This window comes from Numida meleagris, chromosome 4, assembly GCF_002078875.1.
Source record: "Numida meleagris isolate 19003 breed g44 Domestic line chromosome 4, NumMel1.0, whole genome shotgun sequence".
Lineage (NCBI taxonomy): Eukaryota > Metazoa > Chordata > Aves > Galliformes > Numididae > Numida > Numida meleagris.
Genome location: NC_034412.1, coordinates 74719050 through 74736495, shown reverse-complemented (window position 1 = coordinate 74736495; position 17446 = coordinate 74719050). Strand labels below are relative to the sequence as shown.

At 40.1% G+C, this 17446-nt stretch overlaps 1 protein-coding gene and 1 long non-coding RNA gene across 8 annotated transcripts in view; one reads left to right on the top strand and one right to left on the bottom strand.

Annotated features, from left to right (window-relative positions):
* LIMCH1 (LIM and calponin homology domains 1) overlaps nt 1-17446 on the top strand; it is a 166680-nt gene that overhangs the window by 49388 nt on the left and 99846 nt on the right. For all 7 annotated transcript variants that reach the window (XM_021393732.1, XM_021393727.1, XM_021393730.1 and 4 more), the window contains exon 2: nt 12898-12968. In XM_021393732.1, the coding sequence (XP_021249407.1) occupies nt 12898-12968 (71 nt within the window). The remainder of the gene's footprint in view (nt 1-12897; nt 12969-17446) is intronic.
* LOC110397445 overlaps nt 2231-17446 on the bottom strand; it is a 32522-nt gene continuing 17306 nt past the window's right edge. Inside the window, exon 3 of the long non-coding RNA XR_002437783.1 lies at nt 2231-2584. This is a non-coding gene — a long non-coding RNA (uncharacterized LOC110397445). The remainder of the gene's footprint in view (nt 2585-17446) is intronic.

Genomic DNA, 17446 nt, shown 5'->3' with positions numbered 1-17446 from the left:
CAAGGCAGCAGAAAGGTTATTCTTTTAACATGCTTTCATTAAATTCCTTTGCTGCCATGTAAGTGTAAGTAAATGTAAGTAAACATTTCTACCTGCTGCTGTTGTTTGGTTGAGGGAAGAATATCTCCTTTTATTAGTGAGGGGTAAAAATCTTGTTATAAAAGGTAAAGAGTGATGAGTATAAGCAAGTATCACTTCAAGCTAATGGGGAGAAAATCTCCAGCAGTTCTCTAAAGCATGGAGTGAGAGTGCAGAGTATGCAAAAGGCTACAAATGTGCTGGACTTATTTGGCCACCCTTTGCAGCTGATGATAAAAACAGATGGTTGGAGAGTGTGCTGGTATTCCTATTTTGGCTAAAAAGAGCAAGCTTATGCTCAGATACCTGATGCCTCTCATCATGTACAAAGACAGAAATGGTAGGATTGATACGAGAAGAAAAAATAGCTTTTAAGATAGATTAACCGGTGCAGCTAAGTCAGGTGGTGTTGCTGGTGTACCAGCAGGTCAATCTTGGCAAAACAACATTGGTTTTGCAGTGGCCTCTGCAGCTCCATGGAACACTTTAATATTCTGCCCATAGTCTTGGAGTGAAAAATTAGGAAGTGTATTCAGAAACTGGATTGGTCATTTGGATGGAACTGTCTTTTCAGTGAGGTGTGAACTGATTCTTTTGTAGCAAATAAACCTGTGTCGGTTGTGTTTTCATAGCCTTGTATTTCTCTGTAAGTGGAGATTTTGATGAAATTGGGAATATTGTTTTTTTTATGTGTTTTTCCCCCGACTCATGTGAAGCATTAAACACGTGCTCCTAATTCCATAAAACAGTTTGTTATCAGATGGCTGTTCCCACTATCGTGCCATGGATGACTGCTTTCTCCTTTCTAGGGGGGCAATATTTAGAATGAGGGGTTTAGAATTTGCACCTTCTAGAGTTAGCTGGTTACACAATAAGCTTTTAATTTTAGCAAGGGAGAAAGAACCTTTGAGTTCTTCCTGAGTTTTGGGTTTTAAAACATCACAGGGGTTATTATTTTAGATTTTAATGTAACCTTGGTACACTTAGAAGGAGATGGGATTGAACAGATTATAAGAGCATATGAACTGAACAACAGAGCTCCTGCTGTCATGCAAAAACCTTTTCACAGTAAAGAACAAGGGGAGATAAATACTTTCCTATAAGTGAATGCCTTCTCAAATGAACGTTTTGCAGTGTTCTCCAAAAAATGTGGGCTGATACACTGAATATTTATATTATTTACATGTGTAATGGTGTCTATTTCTTTTCTCTTTTTATCCTTTTTCCCTTTTTCCTTTTCTCCTTTTCTTTTTCTTTTTCCTGAACATTGTCTATAATTTTGTTTGTAGATTAGGCAGACATTCTTATTCTGACAAGTGAAATTCTTAATCAGTCTGAACATATAGGAACAGTACTGACACATTTTGCTGTTTGTAAAAAAGTGGTACTCCTCCACATTAGGAGGTACAGTATTACTGAAGAGTACCACATACTGTTGTTCCCACTCTTGTGCTTTTTAGTAGGAATAAAGTTGCTGATGATATTTATTTGCCTTTTATTTCATCTGCTATTTGAATAACGTGTGAAAGTTGAATATAATTTATTTAGTCAAATTATTTAGTGAAGTAACTTGAATAAATTTTCTTTTTATGTAGTTGTATGAGGAATTAATTAATAGTTTCAAGATCCTTAGATTTTTTTTTTTTAATTTATTTTGCATTTGAGGACAGTTGCCATTTGTACATGAAAGTTAGGGGGTACATGGAAATGGTATTTGGTGATAGAGAACTTTAATCAGTCATGCTTCATCCTTCAATTTTGGCAGATGAAAGTTGTGAATCGATTCTGAAAACTACTTTGCTTTCCAGTGCTTATAATTTAAAGATACCTTTCAGTATTGGGATCTTCCAATGCTGCATGTTCAGCATAGTTCTGGAGTTGCCCTGCTGGTGCAAGTGAGGTCCTATGGATTGGTGGTGTAGTAGAAGCACGAAAATGTCCATGGGGCAAGCCTGATTTCTGATGGGACTGTGGCCAGTTGCAAAGATTTTTTGAATAGTAGAAATGTAGCAAATGTTCTGAGACTTTCAGTTCTCACTGTTTAAGTTGGAAATGTTAAGCATGTTTTTAATAGGCTCCTTTTCCACTATTAAAGCATTACAGTGAAATAATTACATTCCTTTCAATCCATTTAAGGCCTTACATGGACTCCACTAACAGTAAAAATAAAAGTAACAGCAATTAAAATAGTTGTTGGATTTTCTTCTCCTTTCAGGAATTTACTTGCTACAAGGCTAAAAAATGAGTTTTGTTGAAGGCAATTTCTTTTATTCCTGTCTGTATTTGAACCAGATGCTTAATCTAATTGTTCCTAGTGTTTGTTTCGCCCAGAAATGAACAGCAAAGAAAATGATGTTGCTCATTTATTTGATAATGCAATGTTGCTTGCTTGTTTCTTGCTCCTCGGTCTGGGTTTTTCATGGCTTCAAAGCTGCTGCTTCTGGAGCCGTAGCTACAAGCGTGCTGCATAATGGATGAGTTGAACTGATGGAGGCAGCAGGTGTTCCTGTAATGGAAGAGAGCAGTGTTTGTTATTGTTGTAAGCATCATCAATCCTGCTCCCTTTCTCGCTCTGTTCTCAGTGTCCTCCAAACAAAGACTCCCTGTATCTGGAGCAGCAGGGGAGAAAATATCAGCAATCTACCCTGTGTAGTGTTGCTGTTTTGTATCTCAGGGGCAGCCTTTAAATGGATCTTGATTTGATGCTCTGGATCTGTAAGTGGTGTGTTTATCATTGCAGAGGGACAATGATATAGATTTATGAATTACATTTAGCAGAAAACTCTATAAATGTCTACAAAAATAACTGCCCTATTCCAGCTAAATAGGATGAATGAAAAATGGCTTTCAGTTCTAGTGCTCATTACACACAGCAAGATGGTCAGCTCCTGCGGGAGTGATGTGCTGAAGGACAGGTCTAAACATTCTTCAGCTGGGAAAAGAGTAATTTTAGGAGAGAGCAGAGGGGAGAGAAATAAATTTTGCAGGAAGGGAGAAAAGGAGATTCTGCTTCTTAGTTTTGTTCAAGCCGACCACTGATGTCAGAAGTATGATTTCAATAGCACTCTGGCATTTGAAATCTTAAAGTACTTTATTTTCTATTTAAGGCAATCAAGTCCACTGTTGAATCATATTAGCTTTGGGAGAAACTTTCTCAAACGCTTTGGTTGATTCTGTTCTTAACTGTTTCTTCTGTCTGGAGCAGTAACAGAAGCTCTAATTGCCTGCTGCAGAGCTGTTGCCTCTCAGGACACTGAGGGTATGGAGCAGATGGGGGTGAACAGAAAACCAGTTTGCCTGAGTAGAGGCTGCAGTGGACTTTCTGTTCAGACTGTAATGCTGTCATAATTTGGAGAGAAATAGTTGTTCCATTTCACCAGGCCTTTTTATTCCTTTTCCATTTTTGTTTCTGCCTTTATGGCAGCATTCTCTTCAACACAGAGGATGTGCCATCATTTCCAGTTTTCATATAGTATGTGAGGGGAGAGGAAAGGTGTTGTTTTTTTGTTTTTTGTTTTGTTTTTCAATTGCCATAATATGATAGATAAAGTGAATCAGAGGGTCTTTGCCTGTAGGTTGCAGCTGCCTGACTTAGGGCCACGTTTTAATTTCTGCAGAAGCCCTAAAGGTGTCAGTGAATCTACACTGGTCACTGTGGGTCTTTCTCTGGATGAACTTCAGACCCTCATTGTAGCCATGTCTCTCTTTATTCCTGTCTCTGGCCCCATCCCCTTTCATTCAACTCCCCAGATAAACCTTGGACCCAGTTTATCACCTTGGCACTCCTGAGGCTGTGGGCAGGCCTTGTTAGCATCACCCAACTTTGCCTGATGTGCTCAGGCCCTGTATGACCGCGTCCTGTTGTGAGGCTGGGGTGCTGTCTGCCCTTGCTGCTCTGTCAGCACTGTGAGCCTGGCTCCACCCTGGCCGGGTGGCCAAAAGTTGCTTAAAAGCTGGAATATCGTTCAGAGGGTAAATGCTTTTCCTTAACTTGTCTCTATGGAGACAGGAACAGAAGCTCACTTAGTTTCATAATAAATCTACTTCCGAAAGGTTATTAATGAAGACTTCAAATGCATATGACTGAATTAAGATTATCCTTTCTGTAGGAAAGTGGATCGTTTTTCTGCATTCTGTGGTTTTTGAAATGCACATTTATTTATTTTTTTTCCTGTTTAGAAGCTGGAAGCTCTGCATTTTTGTTTGCAAATGACTGGAAAATTATGGCATGCAGTCCCGTTCCTGCTGGAGCATGTGCCAGGTGATGATCCAGAGTCTGAAGGGAACATCCAAGGAGCTGAGATAGCGCGCTTAGAAGTGTTATGATTTTCCTCTCTCTTTTTTGTTTGGAAGGAGCAAAGTTTTGCAATTACTCTGACCATAGATAAAATCATGCTTTTCAGCACTGTCTGTGTGAAGTGACTTATTTCCCATAGGCACTTTCTTGCTTTGCTTGCTCTGGGCTTGTCTGCAGAACCAGATCTCTAAATGTCTTGCTGAGCTATACTTTTTTATATATATAAAAATATTTAAATTGTACAGACTGTAAATGGGACAGTTTACATATGGACTTGTCTTGATATGGCTTCAAATTTAAAAGCTTCAAGGTAGACTGGTGCCTAGTGATGCTCATCACTGGCATTTCAGTGGCTCCACTGAGACCTAAAGACATAGTGTCATCTTTAAATGGTTGGTTAAATTCAGTAACGATTGGCTCAAGTGAACACCTAATTTCTTCAAAAAGGGAAGCTAGTGTCTCCTGGCAGGCATTTTTCATTGTGAATGTGTAGTAATTACTGAATTTCGCAGTCTGTCAGTTGACAGCGGTTAATGACAAGCTGAACTTGCAGCTTCTTTTGTTCCTGTCTCTGTCTGGCTTCAAATGTGTGCCATCTTGAAACTGCACATTCCTGGCACAAAGCAATGCATTACAGTCAAAAAGTTGCTTGCGCAAGAGGCAACAGCAGAGTAAAACATAAATGCATTGGTGGTATAAAATAAGTTAGAGCTGCGTAAAGGGGTGATGAACAAATCCAGATAGGCAGTGATGCCTCCATCTCCTACAGAGCTGTTGATCTCTTCAGGGCTTTGAGGGAGAGACATTGAGCTCAGTTTGCTCTGCTGCTTGAGCTTTTGGTCTGTCTCTCCAGCTGTAATTAGTTGACAGACAGCCCTGAATCAGAAGTGTTTAAAGGTCTAAGTTCTCTTAAAGCTGGAGGAGAGAAAATAGAGGATTTTATTAGCAAATGTTTTGATTTCAGCCTGTAGATGATGCAGTGTAGACATCTTGGAGGAGTGGCTTTTCAGGTGTCTGTGGATTTGCTCCTGTGAGACTCTGCAGCTAGAAAAGGGGGGTAGAGTGGGTGCAGGTTTGTGTTTTGTCTTCTAGTTCCTTGCTCTCTCAGTGATGCCCAGACACCTGATTTCCTGTTTTGTTGGGTAGATGCTAGTGTAATCAACCTTAGGCAAAGGAAAAAATTTCTCCAGACCTTTGCTAAAAAAGATTTTGCCTGATTTAAAAAAAAAAAAAAAAAAAAAAGTGAGACTGCCTTTTTAGACTAACAGCTACACTGAGTAGCCAGAGCTTGAGATCTCTCTCTATCAGCACCGATTCCAGCTTCAAGAAATACGTTAAGAAAACAATAAAGTTGAAATCAATAGCTATTGCATTTGAGAGTATTTGCCTATATAGACTATTTTTCTGCATTCATCAAAAGAGGAGCAATAGCATGGCAGTGCAGGTGTTTGTACTGGCAAGTCCCGAGGAATCATAATAAAGAAGTTGGAAAATTTGTAGTAACTTTTATCAGCCTTTCATTTTCCAGTGAGCAAACTGTTTATCCTGGTTCAGTAAGAAAATAACAAGACCCTGGAGAAAGGTAAGCCCTTAAGGTGTTTGTGAGAGCTAGCAGTTATTAGTCATCCGCTCCTCTTCCCTTCAAAGGTGAGGCTAGGAACTTCCATGAAGGACTGGTTTGCCCTGAAGTGCAATAGGTAGTAATAAAGGGTGCCTCAATTTACCTAGTCGGCAGCCAAGAGGGAGCCTCCTCTAGGTGCTGGAGTGAGGCCAGACTCTGTGGGAATGGCTGAGATGAGCTTTAATGAGGGCCTTGCATCAGGGAGGTTCATCCTGCACTGTTGTCTTGTGCTGTTGCGCTTGCTGAGACTACATGGTGCATGCTAATCCTGGTCTCTGCTCCTCTCACATGCGTGTGGGCTTGTTTTTAAAGAAAGCGGTACAGAACTACAGGATGTGTCATTGTGGTAAGATGCTGCTACTATAAAAAAAAAAAGTCGTTTTCCTGAAATAATGCTTAATTCCTCCTTATTCTCCCAAAGAAAGGAGGAGGATAAACACCTGACTGGTAAATCCGTGCAAAAGTCTGCAACTCCTCCTTCTTTAAAACGTATTACAACTTAGAAAAAGATGATGGATCCTGCAGTACAGGAAATAAGTTTTTTTTTTCGTAGATGCCTTATTTTGTATTGTTTTAAGCTATAAAAAGAGCCCTAAATTGAACCACTGATTGAAAACAGGTATCTTAGGGTGTTCTGTCATGCCTGTTCCCTGATATCTGATTTTGATAATACTGCTTGAAGTATACGGATAAGAAGGTGGTTACCTGTATAAATAATAATAAAAAAGATTCAGTAGCAATTTACTGACTGTCAAGTACAAATTTGATCTAACAGATGACCTGTTGCTAGGTGAAGGCTTTAGGAACTGTGCTGCAGCCAAGAGAAGTCTTATGGAAGTTGCTTTTAAGTTCTCTCCTGCTGCTCTTTGCTCTTTTTCTCCACAAAATGTTCAATGTTTAATGAAATGTTTTCTGTCCCACCCTGCCCCTAAGGGAAGGCTGATAAATTTGGCAATGCACCTGAGCATGTATACAAACAGAATTATGGAGGAGAGATGAAAAAGGGGCCTGCCCGATTTACTCTATCATGAAATTGTAGCCCTCCGTAGCAGTTTGCCAGCCAACTGGGAGTGTACTACCAGATGTCCTGGCAGAGATGTGCACAGATCTGTGTGATCGTAAATCCAAACAATGTATGGCAACTCCATATGTATAATACTTCTATTACAAATGAAGAATTTTATTACAGAAAGTTCTGGTGACTAGCAGGATTAATGAGATCAAAACCTTCTTGGGCTTAACTTTAAAGCCTCGGGTAGGTAATAGCTGCTGATGGCAGTGGTATGTTAATGAGGATAGAGGAAATCATGATGCCTGTGCTTTACCAGCAGCAGTAAGCCTCATTCGCCTGCAGTTGTCTTCTCTCATTGTGCATTGGCCATTCAGTGGGCAGAGCCATAGGGCAGATGTTCAGAGGCAGATCTCTCTTAGTGTGTTCCAAAACAAGGAGATATTGTCAGAGACCCGCTAAACTCAAGGTCTGAGTCACCAAATCAGGGCTACTCTGTGGTCACTCAGAGTTTCCTTGTGATTTGTCTTGAGCATAAGTGGAGCACTGTTGTCTTCCTCTTGCAAAACAAAAATAAAAATGGTTTAATAGGAAGAGAAGGGATGGAGTGCGAGTTTGGTGCCTTTGTTTTACTTTTTTTTTCTGTATTCCTTTTGACAGGTTTCCTAAATGAAGTGCTGAGTGAACCTGTTCTTTTTGTGTGCACGTTAAATATAAATACATGTGGCCATTCTTAGGGTCATTTGTTCACTAAACGATGCAGAGGACTTTAAAAAAAAAAAAAAATCATCACTCCCTTAATGGATTAGGATCCTGTAGCAAAGAAATAATTCCTTTTTGTGAGGACTTAAAACTGCATCCACTATAGAGTCTGGGATTATGTTTGTGTCAATGGCTATTGTTCTCTCATGCTGACTGTTGACGCCAGTCTGTCATCTAACCCAACTGATAGCATGGTAGTGACAGAGGGGATTTTAAAGCAAATAGAGGAAAGTATGATTTCCCATATTTTAAGCTATTGTTACTAGGAGAAACAGAATTCCTATAAAGAGTGATAAAGAGCAAGTCAGGTCTCTGTCACTTCAAAGAATGGCATGAGGGTGTATAGCAAGAGAAGAAAGGAGACTTCAGAATGGCTGGTTAACTTTGCAAATTGCAGTTCAACTTCTGTAACCAAGAAGTGGGACATCTGAAGATAAATGATATCAAGTGCTTTCTTTACAGGTTAATCTTACTACTCAGGTGTGAAATCTTATTCCTCTGCATTCTTTAAATTTCTGAGCTCTGTACCACAACATTTCAGGTGGTTCACTGATGGCTGCATTAGTCATTCTGATCTCATGCTGGCTTTGTCCAGAAATCCACACCAAAGATACTTAAGTTGTTCATCCTTTTATTGATTTTTTTTTTAATAGTAAATTACCTCAGCACTGTACAGCCTTGCAAAGCTTTCTGCAGAATGCTTGTCATGATGCTGGAAGATAGATACACCTGAACCAGGATGTGTTGCTCTCTGTTCATGCCATCCCCATTTCTGTGCTGGCTTATAGGTTCCTCATATTTGTTATATAGCTGCTTAGAACTGGCTTATATTGATATAATTGTAGCAGTTTAAATCCTTCTACTTTTGAGTAGAGAGAGAGCTCATACCAAGATGTTGCATTGTGTTTACTTCCACAGACAGAGCAAAGCATGTCAGAACCAGGACCTAATGAAGGCTCTCCTTCCATACAGTTCTTGTCCGCAAATGCAAAGCAGACTTTAACTTCAGCAGCATTGTTTAGTTCAGAAATCTCTTGTCTCTGCTAAATTAAACAAGAATTTAATTTGCATATTTGTGTTATTAGCTCAGATGTAATTCTGGAAATGGGGAGGTAGCAGTTTGTTACTCTGAAAGTGCCTGATCCTGACTGATATCTTAAAAACTGCCATACATCATCTATTGGTGACTCATGTTGCCTGCTGCTTATATGCAATGCATATAAGCAATTTCATACTTGTGATTGTTACAGTTCAAGCCTTACTTTCACACCTCCCTGAAATAAAGGCAGTATGTATTCTAGTTTTGTGGCAGAGCGGACTTTTTACTGATATCAAAATTGATATGGGAAGAAGAAAAAGATTGTACAAAATGGAAACACAGTGCATCTATATAGAGAGAAATGAACAGCCCACCAAACGTCTTCAAAATCTTCTTTTCTTTGCTGTCATGTTTCTCAAGCTCTCAAAAAGGTGTAATGAGTAACAAAGACCTCTCGCTGCTGTGTCTATATTTTTGTTCACGGTTTTATGTACCATTTTCAGACGTGCACATAGAAAATCAAGCTAGCTATTTTCAAAGTGTTGTCCGTGATGACCTAGTGTTTATTCATCTACTTGTATCTTGTTGGCTGACATAAATTTCACCTGAGGACATCATCTGCTAATTTGACACCTTTCTTTTTCATGCCCTTAAGCTGTTTTGACACCAGAGGCTTTGCCAGCTCCATCTCATGGACCATTAGCAGCAATACAAAGAGCAAGGAAGGAAAACAATGTGAACTGAAGCTTGGTGAAAATGGAGTTGTGTATTATGGCACTGGTTAGTGGCTGGATGACAGCCACGCAAGATGACATAGGTTTAGTGGCATGCGTAACTGCGAAGAACAAAGGAGTTAATCAGCAACAGTGCTGTATATAAGAAGTGTTACTGCATATGAATACATATTAAAATTGTTTCCTGAGCTTGTGATAGAGAGTCAGCCCACTGTGGTTTAGACTCCTAATATTCCTTTTGTAATAACTTTTATCATTCATTTTAGGTTTACTTTTCTGGGATGCTAAGTGGTAGTGAATCTGAGAAACACATCTGGCAGTGGAATAATGGCTGTGTTTGAAGATGCTTGCAGCTTTTTACAGAAGAAAATATTATCCAGATGATGAAAAAAAGAATTCCTCCTCATATAAATGAAACACAGTAATAAATAAATTGTGTTTCACTTCTCTATTTTTGCATTACAATATGATATGGAAAGACAACTCTTCCTATCAGCCTGATAGAACTTATTAAAGTGTCAGGCTTTTCTTTAGTAATTGTTAGCAAGATACAGCTGTGTTTTTCCTTTTCAAATGCTTATAACTTTTGGGCCCTTGCAGTACAGAGAATTACAATGTGCTGACATTGCAGCAGTGAATAGGGAACTTACCTCTGGATCTGGCTTTACCTGGGGCTGCTGAAGTGTGTTTGTGCCTGTGACATGGTTCAGTTCTGAAAATCAGTTCTCTGTAGTATGAAAGCTGGTGGGCTAGAAGTCTGTTCCTCCATTATTAGTTTTTCTGGATGTGGCTGTAGAGGTATAGCTTCCTTCTGCCCAGTAAAGCTCAGCAATGAAGCGCAGCAGCACAAATATCAGTGCTTTGAGAGTTTCATTCAGGAGTCACTGTAAGAAGATACTCTGGTGGGAACGGAACTGTGCTGAGATCATATTCACAATATTAAGATAGGCCTGTGAAGCATGCAGCAGTTTTGTAATATCATGGCTAAACACATGTTTTCCATGCAGATACATGCATATATATGTGTGTGTAAATGCCAGGAAATGGAGCTCTAAGTTCCTCTGGAAAAGATGAACACAGCAGGCTTGCTCCTCTCAGTCTCCTTTTGGGTTTATCTTTGACATATATAATGTCATCTTCACACTTACCTTGAGTTTCTAGCCTTTATCTGTTGAACTTTTCATGGATGTTAATTGGCTAAATCAGGAGACTTGTAGCTGATTAATGTTTTCCTTCTGCTGCTGGAGCATCTAGAATAGGCGTAAGCCTTTTGATGCCTCATTTACATCCAGTTCCTTTTTAAACAGACTTGCAGTGTTCCTAGACCTTCCCATCTTTCTTCACCTGCCGTCAGTTCTTGTTGTGCCTCTCACTAGAGTTGTTGTTCCAGCTGTGCATTTGCATTTCGTGATTTTATTCATGCAGCTAGATAACATAATATGAAACCCTCCTACATCAGCAGTAATGACAGCAATACTCATGGGATAGCTGTTGGCAGGTTGATTCTTACTTAACTGTGTTAACAGTTTTGGTACTGCTCCCTGGTGGATGTGGATGTTCAACAAACACATACAAAGACTGAGTTCCACAGCTGGAATTTTTGTGTTGCTTTATGTTGAGGAGTGAAATAAAATGACTATCATCTCTTTTTTTTCTTCCTGCACAGAGATCTTTCCCCCGTGAGACGAGTTTTATTGAAAGTGCTCTTCCTTTTCTGTTCTATACTGCACTTTATTCTATGCATGAAATAAATGCCGGTTTTGATGTGCTCTATCTCTGGTTCATTCCAAATGCTAATGGTTATGTTGTTATGATTTTCCTCTGTCCCAGCAGGTCAAGATTAGAGATGAATCTCTATGACTAGAGATAGTTTAGGTGATTAGGGATTATTTCCTTCTGGCAAATTGTCTGGTTTCTGCTGAAATATGAGGGCAACCCAGTGCCTTGTTCTACTTCATGTATTTGAATAAAACATGATTGCTGACTTGAGAGTATGGGGGAGTTAGTGTTTGTAAATTACCATACCAGTTTGTGGGAGAAATTCTTTCATACTGAAAAAAGAATATGTTTATAAGTAAGTGAATTAAGCTTTAGGCTTTGTGTTTGCACTTCAATTCAGAAAAAAGTGTTGTCCTCCGTCCAAGATTGTGTGCAGTCACAACCAGCATTTGTGAAGCTAGTGCAGCCGCTAATCCCGTGGGAAAGTGCCAAACGTGTCAGCTTTTATAAATTGCTGTCTTTATGACAGGAAACTGGGAGGGGAAGGTCTTGTATCTGAATGGAACAGCAAGGAGAAAGCTGGTATGTCAGGCAGATGCCCCAAGCCACTGTTCTCTGTGGTGAAAGCAATGCCAAGGGATGGGTCTTGTTGAAGGATTGGATGTAGTCCATGAAAACTCTGTAAGCGTCCGGTAAATGTTTTGGCTGGTTGAGGAGAAGACCTCTTGGGTGACAATTGAAAACAAGGCAGGCATTTTGTTTTCTTTCGTTCCTGTTCAGCTTTCTCTAAACATAGCAACTATTTTTACATACTCATTGGTTGTAATAATGTGCGTTCTCTACCTTTACCTGAACACATCATATGTAGTGAGTGGTTTGAGACTGAGAGTCAAGCCCTTGTCAACATGGCAGTGAGTCATATACGGGAGTTCAATCATGCTTGTAGCATCTGGCACCTTCAGGCAGCGTGAGGGTTACTGGGTGTTTCCTTGATGGTCTGGTTCTAAGCAGCAGAGGCTAGCTTAAGAGTTTATTATGCAGAACATACCCCCTGGTATAAGCATCCCTGACAGGGATGAGTAGGTGCCTAAACTTCAGCTTCCATTGAGTTTATATTCACCCTCACAATTGATTTTGTGATGTGAAATATTTCGTACGACAAGGAGTATTGTGGGGGGGTGCTTCTGGTTGGATTTGCGTATTCTACAGAAGTGACAGATTAAACACTTGAAGTTCAAGTCCAATGCAAAATTTTTAACCTGGTACCAAAAAGCAGCACAAATACATAGTTTGTCTAAATACGGTAGTTCTAAAATTCAGAGTGCTTTAGAATAAAATTTTTAAAATGTCCTGAAGATTTCAGTGCCATTTCTGGGCTTTTTTTACATCAAAGCAATAGCTCTGTTATAATTTGTAATTGCATTGGCCAGAGCAGATACTTTGCTCAATGTGTTAAGTAGCTCAATGAAATGGGGAGGAGGAACCTGGTTGATACACATGATGTAGCCCTTTGGCAATGCTTATCAGGTTCAGCTGCTTCCCTTGCAGCAGATGCTTTATCTGTATGCTATGAATTGCTCTTGAGAAGAACGCTTTTTAATCTGTGCCACTCTTTTGTTTCCCTTTCTGTTTTTGCAGCAAGTGACTGGCAGAACTTTTGGTGAGAAGGACTTTCGTTCTGGATTAGAAAACGGCATTCTTCTGTGTGAGTAAGTAACGCTTACAGTTTTGAATCTTGAACACATTCTTGACTATAGATGAAATGAACTTTTGCTAGTATGTCTGATTGCTGGTTTCCTTTTGCATGTTTTGACATTGTGCATGCAGGTTATTTCACTGCAGCATCCTTTAAGTGCCAACACTATTTTGTTACAGTGAGAATCGAAATGTGGCTTAAAGAAAACAAGTTTAACAGAGTGCTTCCCTCACTCCACCCCAGCTCCTTAGTTCAGTTATGTAAAGTGAAAATGATGTTTGCTTTCTGGTTTCTTTTTATTTTAAGATGTTAACCGCAGATTGGCAAATGGTGTTCCACACCTGCCTACAGATCTTGCTGCTCCAGTGAAGTGTTTTGGACCAACGCCAGGTTCAAGCACTGTCAAGAATTAACCATCTGAACACCATCAATACTCAGCAGCTTTTATAGTTTCTGGAAAGTTTATACATCCTCTGAATTTTACGTAAAGGTGCATTGGAATTATGTGTTTTGTAATTTTTGGACAGGCTAAGCAAGTTAACTTCTTCATGTTTCTCTCTGTGGTTTTAACAGCAAGCTTTTTGGCAGTCTTCCAAAAACATGTGACCTCAGATGCCAAAGCTAGTGACTTTAAAGAGAAATTTGGAAGTGTGCTCTCATGCCCCTAGTTCTTTGAAAATCCCATGCAGGATGTCAGGAGTTGGGAAGAATGCACTGACCTGAGTCATGTGTATGTACTATTTTCTTTCCATGGGCAGAGAGAGTTGTCATTGAAGTGGGTAAAAGCTGTCTTTGCACACCAGAAGGATGAAGCTTGTGCAGAAGAACTGAATGCATATCAAAACTTATGAATGAGATCTCCTGAGACATTTAGGTGGAGCACTGCAGCTAGTGGTTTTTCAGTACTACGAAAGGTGCTAGAACATGGAGTTTGTTTTCAGTAGTATGGCTGAGCTAATATTCTGTGAGTCAACTGTAGGTAGATTACAACAGCTTTGAAACTTACTTGCACAAGTACTGTAGTATATCTCACAGGTGTAATTAATCTGCCTGAACTTCAGCTGCTGAAGGGGGAAAAAGCATAAAGGAACTGATCTTGTTTAATTGTAGTTGCATGTCTTTGTTGAGGAGTGGCTTTGAGAGAAGGGAGGTAGTTGTTATTGTTGATCAAATGTGTAACTCAGAACAAGCATGGTGTCCACCTCTCTGTATGGAAGGGTTGTCTCTTGTACAAGGTCTCACTCCCCTGTGTTTGACGGAAGTCACCTCACAGTGCTTTTTAAATGTTGAGATTGAATTGTGTTGCATGAAAAACAGATGTGTATTTCAAGATTAGATTCTAAACTTATCTGCAAGTACACAGTGGTAGTCTGATTTAAACGCTGTTGATGGAAAGCTTAACTAATGTTTTCTAAATTAAACTCTTAAATATGTATTTCTTATGGGGCTGTGAGCTGCAGTAGCAAACAGATCAAGGGACAGTGCTTGGTTATACTACTTACTTGCTCAGAGATGCTAGGTAAATTGCTTGTCCTTGTTCACCACCTGTGGATCTGCACAAACCAAGCTGTCGGGCTCTATCTTCTCAGCCTCAGACATAACAGGCTGTGTTGTCTGAGTTGCATGTGGCACATGGCAGCTACAGTTAGTAGATAAAATTCTACTAGACTATAGAGCATTAACGAGATAGCTTCCACCTTGGCCTTGCTAATTATGAACATTTGAGGTCAGCAATAAAAGCATGTTCCTTGCTGCTTCTGAGTTCGCTGTAGGAACTCAGAAATTTGGAGAAGTAACGCTGAGAACTCTTAATGCATTTTTGAAGAGTGCATTTTGGCCTCTAATTTTTGTATCTCTTGCTCTGCAAAGCAGTTTTAGTAAAGTTACCACAGGCAATGTCTCTCTTAACCTCCTTTGTCCCAGCTGACCTCAACAAGTAAATGAAAATTCCATCTCAAAGTCTCTAAGAAGCTACCGAAAACAACTAGAATTCCTTTCTTGTCGTAGGTTTCTGAATATGTAAGAAGTCATTACCTTTAGCCTGGTTTATCCAATTTGCTACTCAGAAGTTTTAGTAAAAAGCTAAACTTGCCTCAGCTGATGCCCATGGAATAGCACTAATTGGTAATGTCAGTAGCTGACTGCTCATAGCTGGACATGTGTGTGGATGATGCTTGTCTAAGCTCGGAGTGGTGCTGACTTCCATGTTTCTTTTTTCAGTGTTCTTGTTCATTGTTGTGTTTTGAGATGAGGCCTGAAAGTGAGCCTGGGTCCTGAGGGAACCCAGCAGCTAGAAGACTGGGAACTAATGTCAGCAGGTGGAATCTGCCCCTGTGCCAGGACTACCACAAACCTTGGACCCTGCAGGCTTATTATACCTAAAAAGGGAGGGGAAGAGAGGTTCGCACCATGGTGGAGTCCAGTCTGCTAACAGTTGAACTAGCCGTGTGCAAAATGACCCAGGGGACATCTTTGTCTGCAGCAGGTTGCTGGAGCCCTATGTGCAGTAATGCCAGGCCTCGCTCCAGTTGGTTGCAATGTCTGTGGCCTACACTTGTTCAGTGCGGGTTCCTGTTTTAGCAGAGCAGTAACAGAAATGTTTCCCTCTTTTGCGTGCTCCTTAAAGGGATATTTCAAAACCTGTAGTGGCGTTCACAAGCTGTTTGTGGCATTTCCCTTCTGTGCTGACAAACCCTAGACTCATAAATCTCTCCTAGCTGTGGCTCTGGCAATTAGCAGACTACTGAGATATGAATGCTTGAGGTACTACTGTAGCAATCCACTGCAAACTCTGGCAGACATCATTACGCTGGTTATAAATCACTCATTCACATCTAGAAACTATACACATATTTCAATACATGAAAACTAATATAACTATGCACTATGCTGTGCTGACAGCATGGGCTCTCAGGAGGCACATTGTGCTCTGGCAGTCTAATTAGTGGGAAGCCTCACACTCAAGTTAGCCACAGGCACCTGCGGGCCCTCGGGCCTGATTCCCTGGTAGTGCTTGTACGGTTGCTGGCATCTAGATCTGGCCTCATTATGACACTTTTAAAGCTCATTGCACTCAGCTCAGGAGCATATTTAAACAATGCAGGATGCCATCAAGTTACATGCTGACAGATGGGAATAACACAAGTCCTTCCTTCTTTCTGCATTTGAAAGCCCACTTGTGCAGTTTTCCTGACAGTACCAGCTCTGATTGTTCACCCAGCTGTGCTTAGAAGCCAATGACTACCACTTCTGTTTCTCTGAAGTGATTTATTTCATGGCTTTTTAGCATAGCTGTCTGACATCAGTGCAGATGACTTCAGCAAGGGGCATCACCATAGCTAGGAGACGCAATTCTCACTCTGTTCTTCCTTTATGTATTAAACTGTTATATACAAAGACTGAGGGGCTTCCTGGCTGCACTCTGCATGCATGGGCAAATGTGCCCTGCTGGGGACGTGACAGAAAACTATTTTACAGAGGAATACAACATCAACAGCAGCAAATACCTCTAGAAATCCCAATTTCTGCTCTGGCATGCATTCTTTTTCTTTTGGTTGGTTTGTTCTGTTTTGTTACTGTTATGTAGTTTTGATGTTAAGGTTTGACCCAGGTATCATAAGAAGCTAGAATTACTCAAGAATAAATTAGTTTGTTATTGTAGGGCTGAGGTGTTGCTACGCTGCAGATTCAGGCCTCAGAATGAAGGTTAACTGCAATAGGGAAAGTATGTGCTATCTCCCTCCACCTGCCATACTGATACTTTAGTACCTCCCCTTGCCCTGTCCTTCTGTTGCAAGTTTTCTCCTTTCACACTGGGCATTCAGCAGTTAGAGAGGATGTGAGACTTAGAAAAACCAAGTTATTTACTTGCCTTGATATGACTAGCAAAGGGTGAAAGTCCCTAGTAAGTCGGGAAATATAACAGGAAGCTTTTATTGATAAGCAATTAGCATCATATTTTCACTAAAGCTTTTTTTGGAATCAAGCAGTATGAGGAGTCCAGCCACCCTGTAAGTTTGTATCAGTGTTGATGAGACTCCAGTGTCAGGACTAAAAGGTAAAGTTCTAAAAGAGTAACAACAGTTGGGATGTGGACTGTAGACAAAGGGCCTTAAACTCAAAGCAAATCCAGATTCGCATATCTGCACCAGTGGTTTGACTTTGTGGTGAAGTTGAGCAGTGTCACGGTAGCATGTAATAACAGGTTCTATATGTAGAAGACTTTATCTGCATGTCTGTTTTATGTCTCTGTGTAAATCAATTTATAGCAGCAAATGCAGCCATAATAAGCCTTTGATTTTTCTCAAATGTGGAAGTGCTAACAAATATTTAACTTCATACCTGGAAAACCATGGCATTAATACATAAAAGTGAAGGAGTAATAAACATGTATGATCAAACATAGGTGCCACTTGCATGTGCAATTCTGGATACCATTTTATAGGCATTTTCCCAATGTTTTTTTTTTCCTAACACATTTATTTTGTAGAT